The 26613-nt window shown below is 43.6% G+C and overlaps 1 protein-coding gene across 3 annotated transcripts in view; it reads left to right on the forward strand.

Moving 5' to 3' along the window:
• LIMD1 (LIM domain containing 1) overlaps positions 1–26613 on the forward strand; it is an 87719-nt gene that overhangs the window by 51088 nt on the left and 10018 nt on the right. For all 3 annotated transcript variants that reach the window (XR_008624728.2, XM_003818487.6, XM_034956271.4), the window contains exons 3-4: positions 21052–21119; positions 23696–23758. Coding sequence is in view for 2 of the 3 variants with exons in the window: in XM_003818487.6 (XP_003818535.2) it covers positions 21052–21119; positions 23696–23758 (131 nt within the window). In the remaining variant the exon portion in view is untranslated. The remainder of the gene's footprint in view (positions 1–21051; positions 21120–23695; positions 23759–26613) is intronic.

Consider the following 26613-nt stretch of genomic DNA (forward strand, 5'->3'; position numbering starts at 1 on the left):
TGGGGCCTTGCCTTGACTTTTCAGGTTCAGCCGCTGCCTTGGGGTTGTGTGACAACAGAGACTGGATTTTTGGCCACCCTCGAGTTGTGAGTGCAGGAGAGTGGCCTGGGGCTGGGAATAGGGGAGGTAGAATTCAATCATGGGGTACACCCATAGTAGAGAAATGGACTAAGGGCTTTAATCCCTGAGTTTCTGAGCTGTCGAATTGTCCGAATATTTCTCATCATATTCAGCAGTTCTGTATGAGCTGAATGAGTCAGCAGGACCTAAGGAAAAAGCTGAAGATCAAGAATGTGAGAAAGGAAGAGTGGGCAGATGCTAAAGGAAATCAGTGGGCACGGGAAAGATCAGGAAGCAACCAAAATAGGCTGGAGCTGGCCAGAGGGCTGCAGGGATCGGAAGAGAGTGGAGGGGCCACTTACTTTGGTTATCAAAGGGTCTCTTGTGTCCGTCTCCTGCAAGCCTAGTTCTGCTAGTGCACTGGAGTTGGGGCCAAACCTGGTTTCCCAGGTCAGACTCTGCTGGTTCAGTCAGAGGCCAGGAAGTCCCTGACAGGGGAGACCATCAGATTCCTTTGTTCCTATCGTCTGAACACAGTCTGAGAGGTTTCGCAGTATATTGTAGAGGCTAACTTTGGTGTAACCTATACCTTATGTGGCCATGTCTGCATCCTAAGCTCCTGATATTGCACATGTCTGGTTTTTGTTGGAAGTCTGTACCTTTCCTCCGTGGTAGTCCCAGACCAAGGGTGATACTTGGCGGTGCCCAGGGTGTCACCTGTCTTCTCAAGTCGAAGAGGAGAATGAAGAGCACTCCAGTACGCCAGGAGCATCACACCGTAATTAGCAGGAAGATGTTGCACCGCAGTGCCTCATCTCAGAGCCAGAGTCCTGGGTTAGGGAGTAAACTCTTTTACCTAGGCCTGACTGTATTCTGGCATTGTAGGCACTCCTCAGGTTTCTGTGGCCCTCTCATCTCACTGAGGGTATCCCTTCTTCATGTGTCTCTCAGCTCTTCTCTTACATTTCTGCCCCTGGCTCTGGCCCCTTCAGCTTCCTTCTCCTTCCCTTTCCCTTCCCTCCTCTCTCCTCCTTTCACCGACAGTTTTGTTTGCACCCATAGTTGCCCATCAGTGGATCCATGCCTGTAAGCCAGTGTAATACGAGCTGCTGTCTGTGGAGCATTTATTGCATTTATTGCAGTGAGCCATGATCGTGCCACTGCACTCCAGCCTGAGTGACAGAGCGAGACTCTGTCTCAAAAAAAAAAAAAAAAAGATTTAGGAACCAGAGGCTTTATATGCAGTCCAATACAGTAGCCACAAGCTGCACGTGGCTGTCTTCTTGTGTCCCTTGCTTGCCTTCCAGCCACACTCATCTTACACAAGAGGTCATGGGGTCTCAGAGCGGTTGCCCAGCTGGTGAGTGGGGAAGTGTGTTCGTGCCCAGGGGCAGGTGGCCACTGTGTATACGCTTGCCACCATATCCATGGCCTTCACCCCTCACTGTGCGTCAGTTGCCATCACAAGGGGCCTGTTGCAGTGCCGACCTCTGCCTCTGCCTGCAGAGATCCTGATTTCTGAGATCTGTGTGTGCAGGGGGAGCATCCTGGGGGATTATGATGAAGTTAGCTGGGAACTTGGCTGTGGCCCTGCAGTGGGCCTCACCACCAGCCCACTTGACCTTCATGTGGACTTCAGTCCTCTGGCCTCTCTCTGACCTGTAGACCTGCACCATCTAACACAGCAGCTACTGGCCACCTGGGGCTCTTGAGCACTTGAAATGTGGCTAGTGTGACTATGGAACTGCATTTTCCATTTTATTTCATTTTAATTAATTAAAGTTTAAATTTATTTTAGTAGCCATGTACAGCTTGTGGCTACTGTATTGGACTGCATATAAAGCCTCTTGTTGCTAAATCTTTTTTTTTTTTTTTTTTTTTTTTTTTGAGACAGTCTCACTCTGCCATTCAGGCTGGAGTGCAGTGCTGCATTATGGCTCACTGCAACCTCTGTGAGCCATAATTAAAGTTTTTAATTAATTAAAGTTTAAATTTATTTTAGTAGCCATGTACAGCTTGTGGCTACTGTATTGGACTGCATATAAAGCCTCTTGTTCCTAAATCTTTTTTTTTTTTTTTTTTTTTTTTTTTGAGACAGTCTCACTCTGCCATTCAGGCTGGAGTGCAGTGCTGCATTATGGCTCACTGCAACCTCTGCCTCATGGGCTAAAGTGATCCTCCCACCTCAGTCCCTTTAGTCCCCTGGCTAATTTTTTTGAAATTAATTTTTGTAGAGTTGGAGTCCCACTATGTTGCCCAGATTGGTCTCAAACTCCTGGGTTCAAGTGATCCTCCCGCCTTGGCCTCCCAAAGTGCTGGAATTACAAGTGCAAGCCACAATGCCCAGCCTCTAAATCTTAGCCAGAGTTCACTTATTAGTAGGAAATTATTCATGAAGTTTCTTGTTTTTGATATTTTATACATCACCAAGTCAATGTAGTCACATTGTCAAAAAATGTATATGGGAGAAGAAAATCACCTATAATTCAATACCAAAAAGAACCCCCAAAAATGTATGCTGTGCCTACATAGACGTTTTTGCCTGGTTGTCATCACAGTGTATGTTTGCTTTTATGCCCTGCTTTTTCCACTTAGAAATATATCATATGCCTTTTCCCTCATTGCTTCATAGTCTTCATAACCATCTGCTGCGTAAGATCCTGTTGATTTGATGACTCAAAGCCAACATAACCTTCTTGCCAGTTAAAGTTTAAAGGGGAAGTGAACTCTTACCATGGGAGCTCCCAGACTCTTCCCAGGAGTACTGAGGCTGGCTGGGTGTGGATCCTGTGGCCAGGTTTTCAAGGACCAGATGCATAGCAGGGCACGGGTCAGCCTGGGGGTCCGGCAAATCCAATGCCTGGCCAGAGGATGCAGGCCCTTCCCTGTGTTCAGGGGCAGGGTGACAGCTGCCTCTCCACATCAGCAGCAGCCCTGCAATGGTCACCATTGGTGGCATTTGGATGCCAGCAGGGTCCCATATGCCCTGTTTTGGGCAGAGCGTCTCTGTCTCTTGCATGGATCACTGCTGTCACCTCCAGTCTGGTCTCTGGGCACAGCAGCGAGGAGGCCACTCCACAGCTCAGAGACCTTCAGCTACTTTTTGCCTTAACATTGTAGTCCAGTTCTTTTGCCTGGTGTTTAAGACATTTCCTTAAATTAGTTCTAACTTCCTTCCTGTCTTCTTTCTTTCTAACTATCCCCCTCCTTCGCTGCCCCACAGCCTCCCGAAGTGCTGAAGTCCCTGGCCACACTGCACATCACCTGTCCTTTTCTACCCCTGTACCTTGTCACCCTTACCCTCCATCACCACCCAGGTGAATATCACTCTCCCTTCAGTGTCTTCCATTGCCATCTCCATTGCGACTCTCCTGATCTTGGGTCCCATGTGCACCTTGTTCATTTGCCTGTCCTATGGTGTTTTCAATTATGATTAGATTGAAACTGTTTGCAGGAAACTCTATCTCCCCCTAGGTGATCAGTTTTGGGAGAATAGGGACAGGGTTTAACTGATCATGATTTTACTCCTTATAACCCTTCAGCACCTTTAGTATAATTCTGAACACAGAATAAATGTTGGAATAAATAAAGGTGACACTTCCCCATTACCTGGTACTCATCACTTCACCTCCTTACTCACCTTCCCTCATCCCTAAGCAACCACTGATCTTCCTATCCCTATAGATTTGCCTATTCTGGATATTTCATATGAATGAAATCATACAATATATGATCTTCTGTGTCTGGCTTTTTTCACTTAGCGTGCATTCCAGGTTCATCCACGTTGTAGTATGAATCAGTATCTCATTTCTTTTTATGGCTGAATAGTATTCCCTTGTATAGATGTACCATATTTTGTTTATCCATTCAGCAGTTGATAGACACTTGTTTTTATTTTTGGCTATTATAAATAATGTTGCTATGAACATTCCTAGGCAGGTGTTTATGTGAATGTATCATTTCTGTTCTCTTGGGTAAATATTAGGAGTGAAATTGCTGGGTCATATGGTAACTGTGTTTAACCTTTTGAGGACCTGTTTTTTAAAGAAGCTCTACCATGTTACATTCCCACCAGCCATGTATGAGAGTTCCAGTATTTCCACATCCTTGCCAACGCTTAGGCTTATCTAGTTTTTTTATTCTAACTATCCTATTTGGTGTGAAGTTGGATCTCATTGTGGTTTTGATTTGCATTTTCCTGATGATTAATGATGTTGAGCATCTTTTCATACATTTATTGGCCATTGGTATGTCTTATTTGGAAAAATGTCTTCTCAATTCCCTGCTCATTTTTACTTGGATTGTCTTTTTATTATTGAGTCTTAATCGTTCTTTGTATAGGATTTGGGAATATTTTCTTTCATTCTGTGGACTGTCATTTCATTTCTTGATGGTATTGTTTACAGCACAAAGGCTTTAAATTTTGATGCAGTAGAATTTATCTACTTTTTTTCTTTTTTTGCCAGTGTTTTGGTGCTTTTTGTAGGAAAACATTGGCTGACCCAAGGTCACAAAGATTCATGTCCATGTTTTCTTCTAAATGTTTTAAAGAGATTTAACTAATAAGAAAAAAGTCTCACTTGTCCTCGCATTTGCCATTTCTGCTCCTTCTCATCCCTTTGTTTAGATTCAGGTTTTCATCTGGTACCATTTTTCCTTCTGCTTGAAGGACTTCTCTTAACATTTTTTCTTTTTCGTATGCTGATTTGGTGATGAATTCTTTAAACTTTTGTATTCTGAATTTATCTTTCTTTCATCTTTTTATTTTAAAATATATTTTTTTGGCTGGGCGCAGTGGCTCACGCCTGTAATCCCAGCACTTTGGGAGGCCGAGGCGGGCCAATCATGAGGTCAGAAGATCGAGACCATCCTGACTAACATGGTGAAACCCCGCCTCTACTAAAAATACAAAAAATTAGCCGGGCATGGTGGCGGGTGCCTGTAGTCCCAGCTACTGGCGAGGCTGAGGCAGCAGAATGGCGTGAACGCAGGAGGCAGAGCTTGCAGTGAGCCGAGATTGCACCACTGCACTCCAGCCTGGGCAACAGAGTGAGACTCTGTCTCAAAAAAAAAATTATATATATATTTATATTTATATATATATATAATTATATAGATATATTTATATATAATTATATATTTTATATATATAATTATATATATAAAATATATATATTGCTGGATATAGAATTCTAGCTTGATACGTTTTTGAGTTCCTTGAAGTTTTTTTTTTTTTTTTTTTTTTTTACTATTTTCTCCCTTATTTTTTTTTAATGAGAAATCTGATATCTCTATTCTCTGTATGTGACATGTTTTTCCCCCATTCTGGCTGCTTTTAAGATTTCATCATTGATTTTGAGAAATTTGATTATGATATCCTTGGTGTGCTTTTCATGTTTCTTGTGCTTAGGGGTTTGTTGAGCTTCTTGGATCTGTGTGTTTGTAGTCAGTCTTCATCAAATCTATTTCTTCACATTCCTCCCCATCCACTAGGGACTCCAATTACTCCAATCTTAGGCATCTTGAAGTTGTCCCAGAGCTCACTTGTGCCCATTTCGTTATTTAAAAAGTTCTTTTCCTCTCATTTCATTTTGGACATTTTCTATTGCTGTACCTTTAAATTCACTAATGTTTTCTCTTGCATGGTGTAATCTGCTATTAATCCCATCCAGTGTATTCTCTTTTCTAAAATTTTTAAAAAGCTTTTTGTTATTTATTTATGTGTCTTTTTTTAATTATACTTTAAGTTCTGTGTTACATGTGCACAATGTGCAGTTTTGTTACATAGGTATACATGTGCCATGTTGGCTTGCTGTACCCATCAACTCATCATTTACATTAGGTATTTCTCCTAATGCTATCCCTCCCCCAGCCCCCCACCCCCCCCAACAGGCCCCAGTGTGTGATGTCCCCTCCCTGTGTCCACGTGTTCTGATTGTTCAACTCCCACTTATGAGTGAGAACATGCGGTATTTGGTTTTCTGTCCTTGTGATAGTTTGCTGAGAATGATGGTTTCCAGCTTCATCCATGTCCCCAAAAAGGACATGAACTCATCCTTTTTATGGCTGCATAGTATTCCGTGGTGTATATGTGCCACATTTTCTTTATCCAGTCTATTATTGATGGATATTTGGGTTGGTTCCAAGTCTTTGCTATTGTGAATAGTGCCGCAATAAACATAACGTGTGCATGTGTCTTTATAGCAGCATGATTTATAATCCTTTGGGTATATGCCCAGTAATGGGATGGCTGGGTCAAATGGTATTTCTAGTTGTACATCCTTGAGGAATTGCCACACTGTCTTCCACAATGGTTGAACTAATTTACACTCCCACCAACAGTGTAAAAGCGTTCCTGTTTCCCACATCCTCTCCAGCGTCTGTTGTTTCCTGACTTTTTAATAATTGCCATTCTAACTGACATGAGATGGTATCTCATTGTGGTTTTGATTTGCATTTCTCTGATGACCAGTGATGATGAGCATTTTTTCATATGTCTGTTGGCTGCATAAATGTCTTCTTTTGAGAAGTGTCTGTTCATATCCTTTGCACACTTTTTGATGGGGTTGTTGTTTTCTTGTAAATTTGTTTAAGTTCTTTGTAGATTCTGGATATTAGCCCTTTATCAGATGGGTAGATTGTAGAAATTTTCTCCCATTCTGTAGGTTGCCTGTTCACTCTGATGGTAGTTTCTTTTGCTGTGCAGAAGCTCTTTAGTTTAATTAGATCCCATTTGTCTATTTTGGCTTTTGTTGCCATTGCTTTTGGTGTTTTAGCTATGAAGTCCTTGCCTATGCCTGTGTCCTGAATGGTACTGCCTAGATTTTATTCTAGGGTTTTTATGGTTTTTGGTCTTACATTTAAGTCCTTAATCCATCTTGAGTTAATTTTTGTATAAGGTGGAAGGAAGGGATCCAGTTTCAGCTTTCTACATATGTCTAGCCAGTTTTCCCAGCACCATTAAGTAGGGAATCCTTTCTCCATTGCTTGTTTTTGTCAAGTTTGTCAAAGATCAGATGGTTATTTTTTTTTTTTAAGATGGAGTCTTGCCCCCATTGTGCAGGCTGGAGTGTAGTGGCATGATCTCAGCTCAGTGCAACCTCCACCTCCCGGGTTCAAGCGATTCTCCTTCCTCAGCCTTCCAAGTAGCTGGGATTACAGGCATGCACCACCATGCCTGGCTAATTTTTGTATTTTTAGTAGAGACAGGGTTTTGCCACGTTGGCCAGGCTGGTCTCAAACTCCTGACCTCAGGTGATTCACCCGCCTCGGCCTCCCAAAGTGCTAGGATTACAGGCGTGAGCCACCGCACCCGGCCTGTTATTTATTTTGAGACAGAGTCTTGCTCTGCTGCCCAGGCTGGAGTGCAATGGTGTGATCTCGGCTCACTGCAACCTCCGCCTCCCAGGTTCCAGCGATTCTCACGGGTCAGCCTCCTAATAAGTAGCTGGGATTACAGGCATGAGCCACCATGCCTGGCTAATTTATGTATTTTTAGTAGAGGTGGAGTTTTACTATGTTGGCCAGGCTGATCTCAAACTCCTGTCCTCAAGTGATAACGCCTTCCTTGGCCTCCCTAAGTGCTGGCATTACAGGTGAGAGCCACCATGCCCGGCCAGCCAATGTATTGTTTATCTCAGACATTTTGGTTTTCATCTCTAGCAGCTCAGTTTGAGCCTTTTAAATATTTTCCATGTTGCTACTTAACATTTCCAACATATTGAATATAGAAACAATAGCTTTTAATGTCCTTCTCTGCTAATTCTAATATCTGTGTCTGATCGGGGTTGATTTCCATAGATTGATTATTCTCTTCCCTGTGGGTTGTGCTTTCCTGCCTCTTTGCATGCCTGGGAATATTTGATTGGCTGCCAGACATTGTAAACTTTACCTTATTGAGTCTTGGATATTTTGTATTCTTTCAATCTTCTGAGCATTGTTCTGGGATGCTGTTAAATTATTTAGGAACAGTGATTCTAGTCTTGCTTTTATGATTTATTAGATGAATTCAAAGCAGAGCTCAGTCTAGGGCTTTATTATTCCTCATTCTCAGGGCTGGTGGGAATAGGCACTGTTTCCAGCTTTTGTGGGTGCCAGGCACTGTTCTTGCGAATCCTGCAGATGTTTGTCCTCTGACTTTGGTTAGTTTCCTCACAGGCAAGAGCTGATCCATGCTCTGCTGAACACTTAAAGGAGACCCTCTGCACATCTCTGGGTTGTCTCTGTGTGCAGTATTCTCATCTCTGATCCAGACGATAATAGCCTGGAATAGGGGAAATGGAAAACTAACTATAAGACAAAGACTTTGGAGTGGCACGTGAGAAGAGAATTGGAGCGTGAGGCAGCAGTGCTCAGAGCATGGTCCTTGGCCAGCACCAGCAAAGGCCGAGAAAGAGATGAGAACGTTTAGAGACCTTCCTAAGAGTTTGACAGAGTGGCTTTGTGTCAGTTGAATTGGATAATAACTACAGTTGGGGCTTGGATTTTATGTTTCATTTTTCTATATTATTGTATTTTACAAGATAATAAGTCTGACAGATGGAAATTAAAAACAAAAGCCTCCCATACCTAGCCCTTTGCCACAGATAAACTGAGAAGGAAGGAGTGATGTAGGGGATTTGGATGAGGAGGGAGAGAGGGTGGTGGTTATGATTCTTAGCTCTGGTGGGTGTCATTTGAGGAAACGGAAGGTCAGGTAGGGATGCTGGCAACAGTCACACCAGATGCCTGGTATGAGGTGCACTGGGCTGCGTTCCCCACTGTGATCCCACTTTTATCCTTACCAGGGAACCTGAAGGGTTTGGGTGATAGCCAGGGTCTCATTTCAGGGAAGGGGCAAAGGCAAGGTTGGACCCCAAGCCTGAGTGCTTTTCCACTTTGCCCCTTTCTGCTGTGCTCCTTGGCTTACTGAGGCTTGGCAAGCCTGCAAAATCGAGGCTGGATCTCTCCTTCACTTGAGCCAAACCAAATTGATTTGTTTTTAGCAATATCTTTTAAGAGTTAACCTATTCTGGGGCTGGGTGTTGTGGCCTATGCCTCTAATCCTAGCACTTTGGGAGGCTGAGGCAGCCAGATCACCTGAGGTCAGGAATTCAAGACCAACCTGGCCAACATGGTGAAACCCCATCTGTACTAAAAATACAAAAATTACCTGGGAGTGATGGTGCATGCCTGTAGTCCCAGCTACTCAGGAGGCTGAGCCAGGAGGATGGCTTGAGTCCAGAAGGCGGAGGTTGCTGTGAGCCAAGATTGTACCACTGCACTCCAGCCTGAGCGACGGAGCAAGACTGTCTCAAAAAAAAAAAAAAAAAAAGAAAAGAAAAAAAAGAACCTATTCTAGAAAAGCTATTTGAAGTAGATTGGTTAGAATTTTGTGCGATGATGCAGATATTCTAAAGCTTCCCTAGTCACAAGTGGCCATCAAGTACTCAAGATATACTTGTTCAAGTCCTGGCGCTAAATTTTTAATGTTATCTTAATTGATTTAAACTTATATAAATAACCACATGTGGCTAGTAGCCACCATGGACAGTACAGGTAGAAGTCACTAACTGGGACAGTACAATCAAAACAATCCAAGTGACTACTGATTTTTACTTTCTTTTCTCAGAAACTCTTCTCATTGTTGGGAAACCCTTGCATTTTTACTTCTCAGGGAGATATTTTGGAACTGAAATTTGTGGTGGAGTCTTACCGCCAAGGACCAGTTATGTTTCCAGAATAGGTTATAGCTTATTTCTATTTTATAGGGAAGGAAGAGTGGTGAGTATTATTGCACGTTTTAGTTTTGTCAGATTAAATGGCTGACCTCTCTTTGTGATGTCCTTAACTCTTGTTTCCTTTGTTAAACTACACCGGCTTTATCAGATGCATTTTTCTCTTTTAAACTGAGGATGGCTTGAAGTCAAATATAAAATACTCATTCACGGCCTGCAGGTGGCTCACACCTGTAATCCCAGCACTGTGGGAGGCTGAGGCAGGTGGATAGCTTGAGCCCGGGAGTTTGAGACCAGCCTGGGCAACATGGTGAAACCCCGTCTCTACTAAAAATACACACAAAAAATTAGCCAGTCATGGTGGCATCCACGTGTGTTCCCAGCTACTCAAGGCTGAGGTGGGAGGATTGCTCTAGCCCAGGAGGAGATTGCACCACTGCACTCCAGCCTGGGTGACAGAGTAAGACCCTGTCTCAAAAAAAAAAAAAAAAAAGAAAGAAAAAATTCATTCACTACATCTACGGGAAGTGTCTTTTTGGAGTGGATTCTCTGTGAGTCTGCACATTTATCAGTCAATTTTTTTTTTCTTTTTTAAGACATGGTCTCACTCTGTCACCCAGGCTGGAGTACAATGGTTCAATCTCAGCTCACTGCAGCCTCTGCCACCTGGGTTCAAGTGATTCTCCTGCCTCAGCCTCCTGAGTAGCTGGGATTACAGGCTCACGCCACCAGGCCTGGCTAATTTTTGTATTTTTAGTAGAGATGGGGTTTCACCCTGTTGGCCAAGCTGGTGTCGAACTCCTGACCTCAAGTGATCTGCCCGCCTCAGCCTCCCAAAGTGCTGGGATTATAGGCATGAGACACCACACTCGGCCTATCAGTCAATATTTTATAAACGGCTGATGTAAATAAAGAAAATAAAGAGCACTTTGACTACTGTCTTCTAAACTGTAAAAATGGTCTATTGAGTATATATTTAGTGTGACTATCATCAGCTATTTCCTAGTGGAGGGAATTCCTCTACTGGAAGCAGGACGATTCTGAAACTAGAATTATAAAGATGTAACACTGACACTCCCACCCCCAGTTTATGTTTGATGCTGATTATTCAGGGATGGTTTAGGTCTTAGCATTTTTGACCAAGATGAACAGCATCAAATGGAAGTGCCAGTTCAGAGACAAGCCTGAGGCATAGTCTGACTTGGTGGTTCTCAAAGTGTGGTCCCTGGACTAGCACCATCAGCATCACTAGGGAACTTAACTAGAAATGCAGAGTCTCGGGCCCCTTCCCACACTTACTAAGTCAGCAGTCTGTGTTTCAACAAACCCACCTGGTGGTTCTGAAGCATGCTAAGGTTTGAGAACCACCTAAGTTTTTGGTGTTTATCCCTCGGCTATTCCATTTTGTCTTCTGTCCTTATTAGCTCTGCCAAAGCCGCAGCAGCTCCCTAGTGTTACATCTCTACATGTGAGTCGCCATAACAAGTCAGTGAGGACAGTGAAATTTGCCTCTTCAAGGGAGCAGAAGGAAGTTTAATTGGGAATGCCAGGAAATCCATCTACTTCCCTGGAAGGACTGAACGTTTATACCGTCCCCTCACAAATCCTTATGTTGAATCTCTAATCCCAACATGATGGTATTTGGAGGTGGAGTCTTTGGGAGGTGATTAAGTTATGAGAGTGGATACTTCCTGAATGGGATTAGTGTCCTTATAAGAAGAGCTCAGAGATGTAGTTAGTTCCCTTTCCACCATGTGAGAAAACAGCAGGAAGACAGCCGTCTGTAAATCAGGAACTGGATCCTCACCAAGAACCGACCCTACTAGCACCCTGATGTTGGACTTCCAACCTCCAGAGCTGTGAGAAATAAATGTCTATTGTTTAAGCTACTCAGTTTATGGTATTTTGTTCTAACAGCCTAAAATGACTAAGACATTCCCCTTAGTCTGAGAGATATTCCTTTTGGAACAGAAAACAAGAGAGACAGTATAGTGTGGTGGAAAGAGTGTTGACTTTGCACAAGAGAGACCTGGGTTCGAATCTCAACTTTTCTATTTAACTTTTAGCTACATAGGTGAATTTAACCTCTTTAGCTTTTGTTTCTCCACCAGAAAAAAAAAAAAGCTTCAGTAACTCAACCATAATATAGTAAGTGAGCTTCCTTTTTCTTTTTCTTTCTTTTTTTTTTTTTTGAGACGGAGTCTCACTCTGTCGCCAGGCTGGAGTGCAGTGGTGCAATCTCGGCTCACTGCAACCTCCGCCTCCCGGGTTCAAGCGATTCTCCTGCCTCAGCTTCCTGAGTAGCTGGGATTACAGGCACGCACCACCACACCCAGCTGGTTTTTGTATTTTTAGTAGGGACGGGGTTTCACCATGTTGGCCAGGATGGTCTTGGTCTCCTGACCTCATGATCCGCCCACCTGGGCCTCCCAAAGTGCTGGGATTACAGGCGTGAGCCACCGCGCCCAGCCGACAAGTGAGTTTCAACTGCCCAAACGTCAGGGCACATTATTGCAAGATTAATCAAGCAGGCCTCCAGGGCTGGCTGGCTTGGGGTAAATTGTGCTGCTTCAACCTGTCCTTGTCCTGGCTGTGGTTTGGCACCACCTAGTGGCGGTTGGGTGCTCTAGCTTAAATGTCAATAAGGAGGATTCTGGATCCTGCTCTTGAATGGAACTTTCAGGACAGTGGCAGTGATTCCAGGAATTTTCAGGTTAGTTGGCGTCTGTTTCATTGGCCAAATCTGGGGTGATTCAGCCTGGAGAATACCTTTTCTGCCTCCCTGCTTCTCAGCACCAGGTTGCTTGCTGTTTCCTACCCGGCCTCAGCCTCCTCTCAGCAACCCCCTTTCTCCAAAGATACAAACTTTAGCCTGTCTCCAAGTGGAAGGTTACCTATCAAGTTACATCTAAATGCCTGTCATCACAAGGAGTTTTTACGGAACTGTTCATGACACTTAAGTGAGACATGAGGCAAGTAAAAGGCCCAGTACCTAGAAAGTGTTTGAATGAAAATTCCCTTTTCCGGCCAGATATGGTAACTCACACCTGTAATCTCAACGCTTTGGGAGGCCAAGGTGGGAGGATTGCTGAGACCAGGAGTTCGAGGCTGCAGTGAGCTATGATTGTACCACTGCACTCCAGCCTGGGCAACAGAGCAAGACGCTGTCTCAAAAAAAAAAAAAAAAAAAAAAAGGAAAAAGAAAGAAAGGCCTGTCCCATTTCCTGGCAGAAGAGAGAAACTGGATTCTGCATATAGGTGTGCATCCAACAAGCATTAAATACTGCTGCATGGCCTCATGGTGCAGTGGAACAAGCACAGTCTTCAGAGTCAGACAAATCTGGGTTCCCATCCTGCCCACTTACTACCTGGGTAAGCCTCAATTTCCTTACTTATGAAATGAAAACAGTAATGTGTAGTTCATAAGTATCATATTTTTACTCCAGAAAGTTAGGAGTAATCCTTGGGTGTGATTTCAAGTGATTCCCAAAAATAATCAATTCCTGTATCCTTGTACTGCTCCATGACATTGACATGTGATGTGTTTTATTTCTGCCTCACTCTTTACTGAACCCTTTCTACGCTCACTGAAACCTGGAGTAGGTGATGGCTTTGAGTAGGAAATGACTTTGTGAGTTTCTTTCGTAAAAGGCATGTGGCAGTACAGGGTCAGAAGGTGGGGTGATGCAGTAACCTGTGTGGCAAAGTTTTCAAGCATTTAAAAATATATGTGAAAGCCCTAAACATAGTACTTAGACCACAGAAGACAATCAGTAGATGTTAGGCTTTTCTCCCACTCAGAATACAAACAAATATATTTTGATACACTATCCAGTTTCTAACCTCAGGTGGTCTTTCAAAACCGAAGTGAAAAATGAAGTGTGAGTTCTTCAGAGCAAACTAAGCCCCACCCTCTTAGGTCAGTGGGGGAGTCTCAGTTTTTTAAAATTTGGAATAAAGGAAAATCAGATGTAGTCCCCCAAACCCCTGTACTGGCCTCCTGTGTCCGGACATGGGAATTCTCAGCTGTGGGAACTGGCAGCAAGAGGACTTATCTAGCCAGCTGGGCAATTTTTTAAATGATCGGAGCAATACCTGCTCATTGGTAAATCTTTGGGAAAGTGTAGGAAAGTATATAGAAGCAACCAACTAGGAAATAAACCATCCCCTCCACCATGCAGATTCTTTTTTTTTTTTTTTTGGAGACTGAGTTTTGCTCATGTTGCTCATTGCAGGCTGGAGTGCAATGGTGTGATCTCAGCTCGCCGCAATCTCCACCCCTTGGGTTCAAGTGATTCTCCTGCCTCAGCCTCCTGAGTAGCTGGGACTACAGGCATGCACCACCATGCCTGGCTAATTTTGTATTTTTAGTAGAGAGGGGGCTTTTCCACGTTGGTTAGACTGGTCTTGAACTCCCGACTTCAGGCGATCTGCCCGCCTTGGCCTCTCAAAGTGCTGGGATTACAGGCATGAGCCACCGTGCCTGGCCTCACCATGCAGATTCTAAATATGTCCACTCAGAGGCGTTTTCACTCATGGGCAGATTTCCTTTCCAGTCTTTTTTTCTTTGAATTTCTTTATATAGTTGAGATGCACAATTTTTAAATCTTGCTTTTTTACTTTTCACATTATAACATAAGGGTTTTCTTTTAAGATTAAAAGTATTGTTTTTCATATTATATATATTTCTAGAAAAATTTAATATAGAAATATGTGAAGTAAAGTGAAATTTCTCTCTAATACCATCTGTCACTGTACCTAATACTAGAAGGAAAATTTAAAATATTAAAGTATATAAAGTAGAAAGTGATATTTCACTGTTATACTTCTACCAGTGTTACCCACTGTTTGTTTTTTTCCCTTTTGCATATCAATGGTATCTGCAAATTACTGAAATGGAATTGTACTATAAATACACTTGTCAAGTTTGCTTTTTTCACTTGTTAATATATTTTCAGTTTGGGTGCAGTAGTTCACACCTGTAATCCTGAGATGGGCTGATCACTTGAACCCAGGAGTTGTTGACCAGCCTTAGACAACATGGCGAAACACTGTCTCTACAAAAAATACAAAAATTAGGCAGTTGTGGTGGTGCACACCTGTAGCCCTATCTACTCAGGAGGCCGAGGTGGGAGGATTCCTTGAGCCTGGGAGGCTGAGGCTGCAGATTGCACCACTGCACTCCAGCCTGGGTGACAGAGTCAGGCTCCATCTCAAAAAAACCCCAAACATATATATATGCTATCCTTCTGTAGTATAAGCATTTTCCAATATGACTAAAACACTATTTAAATGACATTTTAAATAGCTATGTAACATTTCATCATTTATATGTACTCTGGTTTATATAACCATTCCTCTAAGGCTGCCAGTTTGGATCTAAGTAAATATTTATTCACTTTTTAAAATTCTTTCCCAAAGCTAAGTCTCAGATAACCTCACTGAGTCAGAGATAAACATTTTAAAGTTTCCCTTCCAGGGAGAGTTTATCATCTTACACTCTCAGCAGTAGCTTATGAAAATATACAGTGACAACAATCACAAACACTTAAAAAATCTTTGTTGATCTCCTGGGTGAAAAAGCTCTCGTTTAATTTGTTTCTTAACACTAGAGGGTTCAGTGCTTCTGCATGTTCAATGATCTTCCTCTGTGATTTTCGGAATAGAGGTGATCTTCGCCCTATTACACAAAACGTTGATTTCCAGCTCAGATTCCTTAGAACTTGCTAACCCCATTCCTGGAACCAAAGTGCTGTTTGCTGTGTTCTCCATACATTGGATCAGAAGCCCAAGCTCTGGAAGTCCTGCGCCGTTTCCTGGTGGCCTCCTAGCTCCCTCTAGGGGCCCCATCCGCAACTGCAGCCCCACCTTCTTTCCTCTCTTGAGGAATGAGTTTACCCTACGGGAATTCCGAGAAGGAAGAGGCGAAAGTGGGGAGCTCCACAAGTAAAGATTTGGACTTTGTGATCAGACAGTGTGAATAGTTTTGCTTACTGGTTGAGCAGCTTCTCTTAGGTGGGCTGTCTTTTTTTTTTTTTTTTTTTTCCCGAGACGGAGTCTCTCTCTGTCATACAGGCTGGAGTGCAATGGCGCGATCTTAGCTTCCTGCAGCCTCCGCCTCCCAGGTTCGAGCGATTCTCCTACCGCGGCCTCCCAAGTAGCTAGGATTATAGGCGCGTGCCACCATGCCAAGCTAATTTTTGTATTTTTAGTGGAGATGAGGTTTCGCCATGTTGGCCAGGCTGGTCTCGAACTCGTGACCTCAAGTGGTCCAACAGCCTCAGCCTCCCAGAGTGCTGGGATCACAGGCGTGAGCCACCGCGCCCGGCCAGGTGGGCTGTTTATGTTCCTCGTCACCTTGTTCCTGGGGAGGGACAGAGGGCAGCAGATCAGCTGTCACCCAGGTAGGTGTCCGACGTGGGAAAAATATGGGAAAGATACTCTAGTTAGTTCTCATTTTCTTTTCTAAAACTTCGAGTTCTCTGGAGTCCCTTTATAGAGAGAAAGTTTAAGTAACTGAAATTAATTTCCTTGGCTGTCAAGGGGGTTCTGATGATGATCCCTGAGATCACCCAGCTGTAGGTAGACATTCTTGGTACCTTAGTTTAGCAGAGTCAGAAAATACTGCGAACGTTCAAGGATGGGGACCTTCTAGAAGAGAGGGCAGCAGTAACTTTGAGGGGAGGACAAGAGAGCAGCTTTGGAGACCTAAAGAGTTGTGGCCTTCTATGTAAGTCCTATTATCCCTTCCATGCACCCCCACCCACATTCCCCTACTCCATTAAACTTTGTTTCAGGTTATAAAAATAATGCATAATTATTGCAGGAAAAAATGGTAATTGAAAATCACCTATTTCTTACACTCAAAGATAATGACTTAAAATTTGGTGTACATCTTATGTGTATGAGTGTACACATAATTTTGTCATCATATATGTGAGTGTGTTCATAACTGTAACCCACATACTTATATACTTCTTTTAAAATATTTTAAGTATTTTTCCCTGTCAATAAATATTTTTTTGAAAACACAATCTTTTTATGGCTGCATAATATTCCAACATATATATGGGTTATCATTTAATAGGAATTGGACATTTGATGCTCATTTTTAGCAAGCTATTATAAATCTGAGATGACGATTTCTGGAACTAGGATAAATTCCTGACATAGAATTTTTGGGGAGAAAATATCTGAACTTTGTAAATTCCACTGACATTTAATACAAATTTCTCTCCTAAGAGCTTGTTTTAGCTTCTGCTATCCCTTGCAGAGTGTGAACAAGTATCTGTTTGTCTGTGTCATTACTAACACTGGGGTTATCATTCTTTTTAAGCTTTGCTAGTCTGATAGGTAAAGCATAGGGTTTTTTGTTGTTGTTTGTTTTTGGACAGACAGAGTCTCACTCTGTTGCCCAGGCTGGCGTGCACAGACGTGATCTCAGCTCACTGCAGTCTCAACCTCTAGGCACAAGTGATCCTCCTAGCTCAGCCTCCTAAGTAGCTGGGACTACAGGCGTGCCCCACTACACCTAGCTAACTTTTTTATTATTTGTAGAGATGGGATCTTGCTGTGTTGCCTAGGCTGGTCTTGAGCTCCTGGGTTCAAGTGATCCTCCCACCTTGGCCTCCCAAAGTGTTGGAATTACAGGTGTGAGCCACTGTGCCTGGCAGCAATATTTTTTAAATCATGAGGAAAGCTAAAGATTTTATTTTATAGTTATTGATCATTCATACTTATTTTGTGGTTTGTCTGCCTATTCTTTACCCATTTTTTATATAGGACTGTTACTTGAGTTATTTTCATATTAGAGTTACATCCTTTTCTGTCATACAGTATAGATGTTTGCTCTAGTTTGTTATTGCCTTTTCGTTTATGGTGTTTCACCTAAGTGTGTGTGTGTGTGCACGTGTAAAACCTACTGGGAGGTACTATGGGAAATAATCCTTATTTACCTGTCACCCAGAATGCACAGACATTTTTACATTATAGTTTTGGTTTGATATTTTTTATAAAGGAAATTAAATGTATAAAAATTGTGTGTGTATTTTAAAACCTACTGGAAAGTACTATAGGAAATAATCCTTATTTACCTATCACCCAGAATGCACAGACATTTTTACATTGTAGCTTTGATTCTGTATTTTTATAAAGGAAATAAAATATTATATAAAAATTGGAATCATCTTGATTCCTTTTCCCATCCTCTCCCTTCCTTCCCTAGGGCAGCTGCCATTATGAATTGAAATTTTCCTACTGTTACCATATATATTATTGTCAATAAAAAACATACAGTACTAGTTTACAGTACTAGTTTGTGGCCGGGCATGGTGGCTCACACCTGTAATCCCAGCACTTTGGGAGGCCGAGGTGGGTGGATCACCTGAGGTCTGGAGTTCGAGACCAGCCTGGCCACCATCTCTACTAAAAATACAAAAATTAGCCAGGTATGGTGGTGAGTGCCTGTAATCCCAGTTGCTTGGGAGGCTGAGGCAGGAGAATCACTTGAACCTGGGAGGCAGAGGCTGCAGTGAACCAAGATCGTGCCACTGCACTCCAGCCTGGGCGACACAGCGAGACTCCGTCTCAAAAAAAAAAAAACAGTACTAGTTTGTGTATGTGTGTGTGCGCACTCTCAAACTTACACATATACGATCATTGGTATATCTTCAGGCATTTTGCCTTATTTGCACTGGTGTTCAGTTCAATTAATAATGATATGCATAGATCTAGCCCTTTCATTTTGACTGCTGTCTGGTATTACATCCAGTAAATACAGCTCCAGTTTCTTCGTCTATTTATCAATTCTCATATCTACTGAACACTGAAGACGCTTCTAGTTTTTCCATAACAACGTTGCCGTGAACATCCATACATGTCTGTCCTCATGCATGTTTGGGTAATCTTCTCAAGGGGCAACCTTAGAAGTGTGTTGTGGATTATGTGTATTTTCAGATCTATTGGCCCTTGACAAATTGTTCCCAAGTAGTCATCCCAGTTGATGATACTCCCACCAGTGTGAAAGGGCTCCTCTTGTCCCACACCTTCCAAGACATGCTATTAGATTTAGTAATTTTTGCCAATCTATGAAAGTGAGATAGAATCTCATTGTGGTTTTAGTTTGCATTATCCTGATTGTTGATAGGATAGAACATCTTTTTATTATAGATATTGGGGTTATGATTAATAATCCTGGTTATTCCTAAGGTATAACAGGTTTTCTATTCTATGCACTTTCTCTTCCTGCCCTTTGCTCATTTCCCCATTGGATTATTTATCTTTTTCTTATTAATTGGTGTTCTTTGTGTCTTAGGTACTAATACTATTTTAATTTATTTTATTTATTTATTTTTGAGACAGAGTCTTGCTCTGTTGCCCAGTCTTGACTCACTGCAATCTCCACCTCCTGGGTTCAAGTGATTCTTCTGCCTCAGACTCCCAAGTAGTGCGTGGCACCATGCCTGGCTAATTTTTTTTTTTTTTTTTTTTTTTTTGAGACAGAGTCTCCCTCTGTCACCCAGGCTGGAGTGCAGTGGCATGATCTCGGCTCACTGCAACCTCCGCCTCCTAGGTGCAGGCGATTCTCCTGCCTCAGTCTCCCAAGTAGCTGGGGTTACAGGTGCATGCCACCATGCCCAGCTCTTTTTTGTATTTTTAGTAGAGATGGGGTTTCACCATATTGGCCAGGCTGATCTCGAACTCCTGACCTCAGGTGATCCACCTGCCTCAGCCTCCCAAAGTGCTGGCACTACAGGCTTGAGCCACCGTGCCTGGCCAATTTTTGTACCTTTTGTAGAGACGAAGTTTCACCATGTTGGCCAGGCTAGTCCCAAACTCCTGACCTCAAGTGATCCTCCCGTGTCAGCCTCCCAAAATGCTGGGACTACAGGCGTGAACAACTGTGCCCGGCCAGATACTAATAGCATTTTATATGTGCTTTGGCCATCTTCTGATCCATGGCTTACTCTTCCTTTTTTCTTTAACTCAACATGTACTGCACTCTGTTAGAGTATTGCCAAGCCCTCCCCTCCAATTATGAAGCTGACTTAGCTATATCTTCAAGGAATGTAGCATATACTCAGAGTATTAAAAAGTCCTACAGGAACCAACAGGAGGGCTGGGAAAACATTCAGACAACACTAGATCTGGTAGCAACGACCACCACAGCAAAGAAGATGGATTTGTAGTTACAGTTACTTCCTTTTTTATGCCTTTTCCTCTGCGTTGATGCTTTCAGGGTCCTCTCTGAGGTCTGAGGAGTGTTCTTTGACAGTCTTGTCGCTATCTGCCTTGCGCTGCTTTGCCTCCTGTGGGCATCACCAGGCGAGGGCAGCCAGTGTTCGTCTGGTGGGTTTCTCTGTATCTCAGGTACTGTTTGTGACAATGATGATTTTACTTTCATTTTGTGGGCTGGCCCCAAAGGGCTTGGTTTAACTTTTTGCAGAGGGGTTCATTCAGTTTCTGAAACCCCCACGTTGCCTGTTGAGTATGTGTTGAGCCTAGCACTGGAAATGCCCTCAGATCTGTGAATACTGCCAAGTAGGGGATCCCGGGACACCCTCTGCTGACCTTGAGCTCACAGCCCCATTGTGTTTTCCATAAGAGATGAGAGGGAATCAGTCCCTCTCATCCTTTTATCAAAAGGATGTTTACCTGTGTTAGCCTTATGGAAGCAAGAGTTCCATCCAAGGAATCAGGGTGCTTTGAACTTTTCCCACTCCCGCCTACTCGTTTTAGGTCAAGAGAAACAAAAATATCCTTCCAACAATGTGTGTTTTCTACAGTTTAGGTGAGAAAAAGATAGGAAAATAATAGTTAACCAATGTATAGGACTCTCCTGATAGGCGGTCACAATGGTCCTGGAGCACATGTCCAAGGTGACTGTCATAAATGCCTGTGGGAAACTGCATCTTCACAAGAGACTGTTGCCTGGATGCCCCCTTGTGTTGCCTCTGCTGTCCTGCCACCAAATGCTTTGCTGGCGTCTTTCCAAGCAGATAGGAGGCGCTGGAAGGTGAGCGTAGGATGACTTCCAAGTCAGCCCTTGAGTCTTTTTGCCAAATAGCACCTGCCAGGGCACCCTTCCTCCCGGCCTCAGCCTGCCTGCCTCTCGCCGAGGGCCACGGCATCTTTTAGGAACTGGAAAGTGTCATTGACAGTTGGCGGTTTTTACGTGTTTATTTCTGCCTAAAGATTTTGCTTTTCACTTTTCACTTTTTCCACTGCATATTAAAATTTTTCTTTTTTTACCCTGTGTTTGTGATTTTTTCCTTAGGCCGGAAGCTGAGAGGAAAAGCCTTTTATTTTGTCAATGGCAAAGTGTTTTGTGAAGAAGACTTCCTGGTGAGTGTGTCACTGAAGCCTCCCCTTGCATGTCCTGGCCAGAGTCAGAGGGCAGGGGCCTGGGGGGACCTGGGCCAGCATGTAGGGAAGCTGCACTGCTGGAGAGAGGGGCCCTGCCTTTCCTTCTGTAGATACTTGGGGGTGGCCATGTTCCTGAGGCCAATGGCAAACCACACAGCCTTGTACTTTGAAGGAACTGTGCGGTCACTTGGCTATCCTCTTGCTGCTTTCTGCAGTTCTGCCTCTTCCACCACCCTGGACTCCTCCTCTTAGACCACTGGACTGGGACCTGGGCTCTCTTCTTCTCATCCCACTCTCTCTGGGGATCTAGCTTCTCCCATGGACTGGAAGTCCATCCATGTGCCAGTGGCTCCCAGACCTGAACTCTAGCCCTGCCACACCTCTGAGGCCAGCTGCTGGCATCCCACTGGCCCCTGGGCTGTGTCCCAGCCCCTCACGTACCAGCCCCTCACCATATTTCTGTGAAGCAGAAAAATCTTACCTTGCCTTGGGTCCTGATCTGTGAGAATTGCCTCCTAGGTTTGTCCTCAACCCCACCTCCTTGAACGCAGCCAGGCGTTGAACTCTGTGCTGCCATGTCTTCCACAATTCTGCCTCCGTTCATACCTCCGGCATGGCTCAGCCAGGCTAGCTTAACGGCCTCTGCACACCCGCATCAAGAGGCCTTATAGGGCATAAACCTGGCCTGCTTGGTCCCAGCATGTGCAGGGTACAAAGCACACTCAGAAGCTCTCCGAGGTCTGGAATCCCCAGCTGCCCACACCTGTGCAACCTCATGCCTTCGTGCCTTTGCTTGGGCCATTTCCCCTGCTTGCAACTTCTTGCTCCTTTATTTTCCCAGATCCCCCCAACAGCCTTCCTGTCCCTCCTGCACCCACAATGGAGGAGCTCTTCTGTGCTGCCACCATGCCCGGGGCCTGCCCTGGCAGGGCTGTGGGCTGTTAGCCCTGAGCAGTATGTCTGCTTACAAGTCTCTCCTCCATTGACTGAAAGCTTCCAGGATAGAAAGAACATGCGTCTTCACCTTCACACCTGCAGATTCTAACAAGATGCCATGCAGACTGGGTGCTTGGTAGTTGGTGGTTGAAATGACTCTGTCATCTCAGGGATGAGGAATGTGAGATGCAGAGATGGGCTCAGGGCCAGCTTCTCCCTGCCTTCCCTTGAGAAAAGCTCTATTTGGTTTTCATTGAACAGTTGATTCATTATGATTCCTGTTGGCCAGAAACAGACTAGCAAACCCAAACGGGCTTAAGTAAAAAGGAAATTATTCCAGCAGTGCCTCAGGAGTCATTTTCTCCACAGTTTTTGGCCGTGTATCTCAGTGTTAGCTTCAGTCTCAGGTCCTATGTGATGGCCAGATGTTGGGAGGACCCCAGAGTTTACATTCTCTCAGTTTCACATCCGATGGGCAAGAGTGCCAGTCCCTCCTTCGGAATCCTCCACAGACGTCTGCTGGAGTCTCATTGGCTCTTACTGGGCCACATGCCCACCCCTGGAAAAAGTAACAGTGCTGGAGGAATGCAAGGCTCTGATGGGCCAGATCTGTCAATGCCCTGCCTGGGCCCTGGCATGGAACCAGCCCACATGGTGATGGGAGCCACGTGGTGTGGAGCTGGGGGCTGGATCTCAAATGAAAATAGAGAGCTATTACCCCCAGAATGGGGCGTAGGTGCCAGACAACAGAAACCTCCACCACATGGTGTAGAGTTGCAGAAAGTTTCCCTTTTTTGTTTTTCCCAGCTTCCTTTCATAAGGTTTCCCCCAGTTAAGTTGTGTTTGTAATACCCAAACTTCTAGTCTAGTGTGTAGCATCTAGTATGTTTTTTGAAGAGAGCACCTCATGTCTTTCAAGACTGTGTGTGTGTATGTGTTTAGGTAAGATAAGGTAAGGTAAAGTAGATATTTATTAAGTTTCTTTGAAGCTAACTATAAAAGGCATTAGCTTTTTAACCAGAACCGGAGTTGAATTTGATTTCTGTCCTTACCCTTTGTTGGCTGTGTGACCTTGAAAAGTTCACTTAACCTCTCTGAGCTGCCCTCTGCTTCTATTTGAGGATTCTGGGTAATAATGTAGACCTTGCAGAATTGTCGTAAGCATTAGAGTGATGGTTTCAGAATCCCCTGAAAGGCTTGTGAAAACACAGATTGCCAGAACCCACCCCCTGAGTTTCCAAATCAGTAGGTCTGGAGTGGAGCCCAAGGATTTGCATTTTTTACAAGCTTTCAAGTGATGCCAGGGAACTGCTCTTTGAGAACCACTGAGATGGGATTAAAGCATCTCTATATACAGTCCCTTACATAGAGCCTGGCATGCTGTGGGTGCCCAGACACAGTCATTGTTAGAGTGAGTGGTACTAGTATTTGTGATGGCTTTCGTGGCAGAGAATATTCTATGACTCAGCCCACAGCTGTGTTGTACTTGGGGATGACAGAATTCTGCACAGAGTGACACATCTTTCTGAGAAATTCCTTATAATCCTCTTGGCTGTTGGGGAAGTGGCTGATTCATCTTACCAGTCTGGGTTTAACTTTCTTTTCTTTTTCTTCTGCAGTACTCTGGTTTCCAGCAGTCGGCTGACAGGTGTTTTCTTTGTGGACATCTGATCATGGACATGGTGAGTAGGTCAGCCAAAGAAGAGAACAGCATCTCAGGTGGAGGAGGAGGTGTTCAGAGAAAAAAGAAATTAATAATTGAGGACAGTGTTTCTTATCTTGATTTGTGGTTATGGCTGGGTGCAGTGGCTCATGCCTGTAATCCCAGCACTTTGGGAGGCCGAGGCGGGCGGATCACGAGGTCAGGAGTTTGAGACCAACCAGCCTGGCCAATATGGTGAAATCTTGTCTCTACTAAAAATACAAAAATTTTCCGGGCGTGGTGGTGCATGCCTGTAGTCCCAGCTACTTGAGAGGCCAAGGCAGAAGAATTGTTTGAACCCTGGAGGCGGAGTTTGCAGTGAGCCGAGACCACGCCACTGCACTCCAGCCTGGGCGACAGAGTGAGACTCCACCTCAAAAAAAAAAGTCCCTGTAAAGTACAGCTTGCTTGTTCTAATAGAACCCACATTGTTGGCTTTTATTGGAATTAACATCTTTAACCATCTAGAGCACACGCTATCATGTTTCCGATAATGCTTTCTCCTCCTCTGGCCTGTTTGAATTGCACTGGCCTCCCTCTGGCTTCTCTGTGATCCTTGTGGCATCCCAGATGAGATGCTAAATACAGTCTGTTTTTACTGCAGAAATCCCAGCTACCTTGGAGTCAAATGCAGAAAGCCAGAGGAGCAAAGTTGTTTTTCTCCCTGTGTTATGCCCAGCTCACAACATTACGAAGATGAGTTTTTAGGGCCTGTCATTTAGTTCTGAGACAGCAGAGCAAGGACCAGGTTTTATACATTCCATTCTTTGCTCAGTCACTGGCTCTCTGAGGTTATTCTGGGCTTCAGGTCTTCAGTGGGGACAATTTTTCCCTAGAGGGTTAGGTTATGAGGTTAATGAGTACAACATCAAATTGTTCACCATTGGAAACCAGCCTTTAAGAAGTTCTTTAATATACTGATCAGAGGAAATGATTATATAACATACTTTAAGTTGGAAAGAGTTAAGTCCCTCTCTAAGCTGACTCATTAATTTCATTCTAGAGAAGATAATTTCTAATTATTAGTATTTTTAATTTTACCTTTTTATTGAGAAATAACTCATAGAGTAAAAGATACTAATCTTAAGTGTACATCTGAATGAGTTTTCACATGTGCATATACCCCTGTAACCACCACCCAGATCAAGATGTAGAACACTTCCCAAACTCCAGAAAGTTCCTTCTTGTCTATTCCCACTCAAGACCCCACTCCCACAAAGGCAACCATTATTCCAACTTCTATTGCCAGAAATTCATTTTGCTGGTTTTGGAACTTCATATAAATAGAAACATATAGTATAGACTCTTTCAGGTCTTATTACATGTGTTTTTGAGCTTCATCCATGCTGTTACCTGTATTGGTAGTTTATTGATTTGTATTGCTAAGTGGAATTCCATTGTATGGATATAGCACAGTTTATTTCTCCATCTCATGTTGATGGGGATTTGGTGGTTTCTAGTTTTTTGCTATTTATGCATGAAGCTGCTGTGAACACTCTTGAACATGTCTTTGATGGACATAAACACTCATTTCTGCTGGCTATACGCTAATATTTATAAAACATCAGTGACCCAGAGCCCTCCCCATTCGTGATGAATATCTGCTATCTCCCAGGCTTTGACAGACCTCAGCAGAGGTCTTAGCCCTGTTAGAGCCATGTCCTCATTAGTAGCCAAGACCTCCCTGGGAAACGTGGCCCTTCCCCCATTCTCGCAGTGGGAGGTAGGCAGAAGCTACGTATGCTTACCTCTCCTTCCCAGGTATCTTCTAGACTCTGTAGGGCTCTATTTCTTTAGCAGAATTTGCCTTTGTTTTTAGTGTCCTTCTGACAAACCTACTGCATATGAAGTCAACATGGTCTGAATTTATGAGTATGATTATACCCTATTCTTAGTTCTAGTAATCCTAAGACTTCTTTGGATAACCTCAGGGTATGTCATTTATCTATTGCTGCATGACAAACCACCCTAAAACTTTGTAGTTTAAAACAACAGTGATTTCTTATTTATCATCATGCTTCATGCTGTGGGTCAGGATTTAGGTCAGGGTTTAGCAGGCCAATTCTTCTGCTCTGTGTGGCATTGGCTGGGGTCTCCTACTTAACTTTGTTCAGCTGGTAGCACAGTTGAACTGGAACATCTAAGATGACCTCTCACCCTCCAGGCCCCTCTCCCTGTAGCCTCTAATCATTCAGTAGTCTAGTTCAGACTTCCTTACAGCAAGAGATAGGAAGTGGAAGCTACCAGTCTTCTTAAGCCTTTGACTCAGAAATCTCAGAACATTGTTTCTTCTGCTTTCTGTTAATTAAAGAAAGTCACAAAGCCAGTTCTGATTCAAGGGGAGGGGGAAATAGTCCCCATCTCTTGATGTGAGATCTCTACCATATGGGATAGTATGAAGTTGAACCTTCAGTCTTTCAGGTCTTCTCTAGGACTTGAAAACTTTTAGTGAATGTCTAGACAGAACCCCAGCTGTCTAACTCTTTGTGTAAATTGTCTCTCTGTATACCCTTTTGTTAATAGAGGGGTACATTCTGGGCTTGCAGGTTAGAACCAGGCATAGTCTCACATAAAAAAAGTATTACAGCTAGTCACAATGCAGAAAAATGGCATCTTTTTCTAATCTTACTTCAGGCACAATGTGGATTAAATTAATTTAAGGATCTCTTTCTGCCAAGACAGCATTCATCTTGGGGAAAATGCATTCCAAGGTCCAAATTGCCAAATGGGTTTTGGAAGCCCAGCCAGTTGTTCTTCCTGTTTTGCCTTACTGCAAATTGAGAGGGCCCTCAAAGGTTAGTGAAACCCAGGAGGGAATGAGGAAGCTTGAAAGCT

The sequence above is a fragment of the Pan paniscus genome, chromosome 2 (genome assembly GCF_029289425.2).
Source record: "Pan paniscus chromosome 2, NHGRI_mPanPan1-v2.0_pri, whole genome shotgun sequence".
NCBI classification, from domain to species: Eukaryota; Metazoa; Chordata; class Mammalia; order Primates; family Hominidae; genus Pan; species Pan paniscus.